This window comes from Lactuca saligna, chromosome 8 (assembly GCF_052625555.1).
Source record: "Lactuca saligna cultivar CGN05327 chromosome 8, ASM5262555v1, whole genome shotgun sequence".
NCBI classification, from domain to species: Eukaryota; Viridiplantae; Streptophyta; class Magnoliopsida; order Asterales; family Asteraceae; genus Lactuca; species Lactuca saligna.
Genome location: NC_136424.1, coordinates 126,028,708 through 126,034,707, shown reverse-complemented (window position 1 = coordinate 126,034,707; position 6,000 = coordinate 126,028,708). Strand labels below are relative to the sequence as shown.

Genomic DNA, 6,000 nt, shown 5'->3' with positions numbered 1-6,000 from the left:
AATAAATGTTGCAATTATTGGTAAACAAGTGTAACTAACTATGTTGCTATTACTGATAACAAATTCTAAGTACTTCCCAATATGGACATTATACTTCTTTTTATTCCTCCCATAACAGCAACATAAAATACTTGTGTATTTCTACTGATTATTTTGTAGAACAAGTAGTTTTATAAACAAGGGTAGTCATCTTTTCAAGCTGAAATAATCAAAGAAAACAGTAAACAAACATAATAGTTTTTCAAATACCGAAATCACAAAGCCAAGTAAAGTTTTAAAATAAAAAGTACAAATCACAGTGCCATCATCATAACACTTGATAAAGAGATATCCATTAACTAAAAACACAAGAATTAAAATGTAAAGCGAGTTTATGAGCATATCATTAATCCATACCTTACTCTCTCTTTCTATCGTCCTCTTTCAAACCCAATTCGACTCCTTCCAGAACCTTCATACCCTTCACGCATAGAAGCACCACCACTTGCTTTCATGGTCCCACTGCTTCCAACTTTATCCATCGCCTTCTTCCCTCCTTTGACTTGGGTCAAAAACTGATCCAAACCAAATGGATCCGCTTCTTCAGCGACTTCTTTTTCAAACTCCACGGGTCTATCCCTGGGACCCGCTTTCTCATTGGCACCCGTGAACCCTTTATCCGGTTTAAATCGATCCGTTTTCCTAATCTTCTCAATCTGTTCGTCCGCCCCACCATACATCTCGCCATCAGCATCCTTCTTAGGGCGGTATAAGGTGGAGAGAGTCGGCTGAGCTGTAAACAATCCTTTGTCATAAACATTGTATTGATCCTCTGTCCCAAACCCTGAATCCATCCCTTTCTCTTGATTAAACAACCGCTGATCATACATCACTTCACCACCACGCGCCGCCCCTCCTGACGCCATCCCCAACGCCACCTTCTCGCTGATGTCACGGTCTCTGTCTCGTGTTATCTTACTCTTTTTCCCCATTGCTGCATCTTTCGCTTCCAATCGTCTTTCCCTCTCCCTCTCTCTCCTCCTCTCTTCGCGTATCTTCTCTCTCTGAATCCTCTCCTCTCTCTCCTCCCTTGTCTCTCTTGTTTCTCTTGGTTCTCTCTCGTCAACATCCATCATGGTTTTCCCGGAGGGTGGTGGAGGTGGGGCGGCGGGAGGTGCTCCGGTTGCGGTCCCGGTTCTTTCGGATCTTGCTTTTTGAGCTAACGCGCGGAGTTCTTGTTCTTTTCTTTCTTTTTCTTTCATCATCATTTCCTTTTGGACTTTTGACCTCATGGAAACAGCTTCTCTTGCTTTTTGTTCAGCTACATATAAAGCTTCTGAAAGTTTGGCAAAATTATCGTTGATTTGTACCTCTTGAAGCCCTCTTCCATCTGCTGCTAAACGTTTATCAAGTGGAATGGTGTACCCTTTTGGATTCTTCCAGTTTGAAATACATGGAGGGATCTTCCAATCTTGTTGGTCTTTTACTGTTACGGGTCTAGGAGGGGAATGCATGACAGGGACAGGTGGCGACCCGTTAGCTTTTGGGACTCTTTTGTGTTTGAACTTTGGTGGGTCCAATGGATCAACTGGCATTTCCACCATTCTAATGATTCTCTCTTTTGCCCCTGAGTTAAATGCGGATGATTGTTGTGAGGGTTTGTATTTGATGAACTTTGAATCTTGAGATTGTGTGGTAACGTTTTTGGGTTGTGCTGCACTTAGTCTTACATTCACAATCTTTTCAAGAGCTGCTTTTGTTTGCAGAGTTGTTTCTTCAATCTTTTTCTGCTTCTCCACTTCCTCTTCGTCTTCTTCATCTTCTTCATCCTTTAGAATTTTGGGTACAAGATCTTTGTGCTGTGAATGAACAATCTTTGAAGCGTTTTCGTTTTGCTTCACGATCGCATCAAATGTTAAGTTACCATGTTTATCGACTGTTACAGGTAGGGTTTTTGGGCCTGAAGATGAATCTTTTTTCCTACCAAGATCAAGAGGGAACTGTGCATAGTGTATCTCGGGGAAAGCTCCACCATCACCAAAGTCTTGTGGTTTTGAGGGCCGGTATTTGAAACGCTCAGGTGTGTTGTATAATGGGACAGGGTTCTTTTTGATGATTTCAGTATGTTCATCCTCTGTTGGGGCGCTGTATCTTTGCTTAAACCATGGGTCGCTTGAATGATCATAGAAGGTGGAAGAAGATGATTTTGCAGGTGGCAAGAGCTCCTTCAAAGCCGCCATGAATGAAAGAAACCAACCTATGAAGAAAACCAAAATAAACAAATTAAATATGTCTTCAGCAAAAAAACTAAAAGAAAAGTATGAGATTGATCAGAGTCTTTTCTTTCGACAAATTCAACAATGATCTTGCCGATTCTCCACACAGGTTATTTTGATTTTGTTAGGTTCTGTTTTTGAGAAAAACAACATCAAAATGAAAAGATGAAGAAGTAATTAGAACACAAATGGATCAGGAACGAACCGAGCAGATAACATCTTTATTACTTTGTTGCCCTAAATTCGAATTAACAACCATATACGAGTCAACCCCTAATTCGAATTATTAACCATACTTTTTACCCTAGATTTAGAAGTGATTAGCAGTCTTGATCCTTCGAAGCACATAGGTTTAAGTTAGACGGAAGTTTTCAAACAATTCAATCAAGTGATATATTGAACATTACCTGCTCGATGCGGAGGTTAATGGTGGTGGTGGTCGATGCGGAGGTTGACGGTGGTGGTGGTGGTCGATGCGGCGGCTTGATCTGAAGAATATGGTAGGGATCGATGGCAGCAGCAGGCGATGAAATCCGTTTTGGGGGTCAATCGAGGTCGAGTGGTGTGTTGAAATCGTCGGCCAATATTTAGGGTTATCTTTTATATAATTTTTTCCTTCACCGACTTTACGTACAAGTGCCCAGATGTAATACGTTCGTAACATGCTTTTTTTTTTTAATGAACATTTTATTCTATTTTTTTCCTTTATAGCTCTTTATTTTATTTACATCGTTTCTAATTAGAATTTTTCTTTTTAAATCTTAAATTTCTAAATCTTTAATATTAATAACGAATCTTAAAACATATTATTATTTAAGTAAGTTGTTTTTTAGATCAATAATCTTAGATAGTATCTTAGTTGATAAGTGGATTTGAGATATATAATGATTGTTTTTGGTTGAAATATGAATTGGAGATTGAAAGTTTTCGGAAAGAATATATGTTATACTTATCTGGTTTATAATTTAAGTCAAACCAGTTATTCTTCTTGTAATTTAATGCATACTTAGAATACCTACATCTACGAGAATCTTAAGTTTGTGAGGTACGGTATAATAGGTGTTTGGTGGGGTAGCATGGAATGGTGTACTTTTTTTATTCGATTGTGGGTGTCCATTTGCATTTTTGCTAACAACTAAATCAATAGTTATAGTTGTTGATGACGAATAAAATCCCCCACAGTTTTTGTCACGTAACTTTGTTTCTCTTTTTTTGATTGTTTAGCTTAGCTTTTGAAATAATTGCACATAATCTTCATAATCAAATGTGTCATATTCAGTTGTAACAAAATCGTTGTTTAAATTAAACGTTTGCCAAAATTGTTAATGGACCACATATGAATAAATCGCAATTATGGGTGAACAAAGTAACCCACAACTACATCGTACTTGACAACCATAATCGTTTTCGGATTTGCTATGTGTCAATCAACCCAACTCTTATATTATTTTTTCTAAAGCATTGTATGAAACAAAAACCAACAACTCTTTGAAATGTGGTATATTGTATCGATGCTTTAAATTATTATTTTTTTTTTTAAAAAAATATATAATTTATCATTGTGTGTTGCAATTCCATTAAAAGTTAAATATGGTCAAAAAAAAATTATGTAAGTTACCATGTTGTGAATCTAAGTATTTGTTTTACTTTTGCATGTTCATTACTCATTCTTCAACGTCGATTGAATATCATTGGGGGAGGGGTTGTTCTTTACAATTTCTATAACTTAGGGATTGTTTGATAGTTGCTGATTGAGTTAGATCTGATTGAGTTAGATGCCAGATTGGATTTGAACTTTGACTGGATTTGCCTTTGACTGAAACCATGTTGTTTGATTACCGATCTGGTTATCCATGTCAAATGCTAAAAATGACCATTATACCCTTATCTTATGTTTTATGCATTATTTCATTTAAAAGTCTTTTTGGTTCACTTGATTTTTTTCCTAGTGCATTTATACTCAAGTTTAAAATACGAAATGTTAGATTGACTTGATAGGATAGTATTAGCTTTACATTAGAACAAACACAAATAAAAACAAACTACATGATGCAATATCAAATTCCAAATTAAACACATAGATGCAGCTTAAGCTGGCTCCAACTCAGTTTTCTTCCCTGTCTTGGAAACAGTCTACAGAACTACATCTGGTTGTTTGTTACCCTTCACCGTCACCTTTTGTTGCTCAAGATCAATGTCCACCCCTGAATTATAAGCATGACTATTGTAAAATCTCCCCATTATTAATACCAGATAGAAACTAAAGAAGAAGAAAAAAAATGAAATTTGAGTTCATGCCAAAAGAAATATCGTTCAAGCATTTCATCGAACATTTCATTTGCATGTCAAACCGTTACTTACCAAATGACCTACAATTAAAAACAATAATCGTGAACCTAAAATGTGTACACTCAACTACATTTACTTCCGGTTCTTCAATACCCAAAATGTCATAATAACAATTTTATGAAGAAAAAAAATGAATTGATATAACATTTTAATAGAAAACAGTGACATTACCTTGTAACAAAATCAAAAGTGAGTTACTCATTGCAATACCACCACAGAGATGAACATCTATGTTCATGCCACAAAATCTCCTAGCATCTCTTTGGATTAAAAGAAATGAACTAATAGAACGTCTCAAGTGAAATACCTGAATGGAGAGGGTCGACGTTGGAGAAGATGACGATTGATGAGGTTGTCGGCGCAAAGACATTCAAAAGGTTGTGAAGTCATAGGTAGGAGGAAGAGGAGCTGATGGAAGAAACATATCTGCAGGCAAGGAAAAGGAAGAATCGCGTGTAGGGCTAGTGGGAGGAAAGGGTAAAAATGGGTAAAGTCTCGGTCATCGTATTTTTTGTGGACCTGATAAGAGCTTCATTGTAACGACCCAAAAATCACGACCAAAAATTTCTTTAAAAGCATTACTAGAATCATATTTATAAAAACTGTATCATAAGTCATAACATTAATTCTCGAGTATTAATTCAAAGCATAATATCATTATCAGAGTCGAACATTCCCAGGCTAACTGACTACGGTGTGTGCACTGCAATCTCCCCGAGCTCCTCTTTTGAAAACTGGGTACCTGAAACCAAAACTGAAAACCGTAAGCACGAAGCTTAGTGAGCTCCCCCAATCTAACACATACCATGCAAAAACATATAAAGCACATACTGGGCCTTGCCCACTGCATCGGACCAATGTCCGGACTAACTGGGGTCTTGCCCCCTACATCGGACCGAAGTCCGGAAACTGACTGGGACCTTGTCCCCTGCATCGGACCGAAGTCCGGACTAACTAGGGCCTTGCCCCCTGCATCGGACCGAAGTCCGGAGACTGTCTGGGACCTTGTCCCCTGCATCGGACCGAAGTCCGAGCTAACTGGGGCCTTGCCCCCTGCATCGGACCGAGGTCCGGAGACTGACTGGGACCTTGTCCCCTGCATCGGACCGAAGTCCGAGCTAACTGACTGAACATAGCATAGCATAACATATCAACTAGCATGAACACATATACTGCATACTACATCGGGCCATAGCCCGGAACACATAACACATAACACATAAAACATAGCACATAAATCCTGTCTGAGCCACGAAGGCATCAAACATGCTAACTACTGCATCGGAAACTACTGCTAACTGGACGGGCCGACATTGTGGCCTTAGACCCGTCCCTACTGGAAGGAAACTCACCTGAGACTGTTGAACCCTACTGATAAATCTTTGGCTGCTACTCG

At 38.5% G+C, this 6,000-nt stretch overlaps 1 protein-coding gene across 1 annotated transcript; it reads right to left on the bottom strand.

Moving 5' to 3' along the window:
• Positions 1-221: 221 nt before the first annotated feature.
• SKIP (chromatin protein family) lies at positions 222-2,823 on the bottom strand. Its single transcript, XM_078967395.1, has 2 exons — positions 2,663-2,823; positions 222-2,236 (listed from the first exon to the last, which is right to left on the bottom strand). The coding sequence occupies exon 2, from the start codon at positions 2,217-2,219 to the stop codon at positions 411-413; it is 1,809 nt and encodes a 602-aa protein (XP_078823521.1). The 5' UTR covers positions 2,220-2,236; positions 2,663-2,823; the 3' UTR covers positions 222-410.
• Between the last annotated feature and the right edge of the window lie 3,177 nt (positions 2,824-6,000).

Coding starts and splice junctions, on each gene's coding strand:
- SKIP (XM_078967395.1), bottom strand. CDS start 2,219: ATGGCGGCTTTGAAGGAGCTCTTGCCACCTGCAAAATCATCTTCTTCC.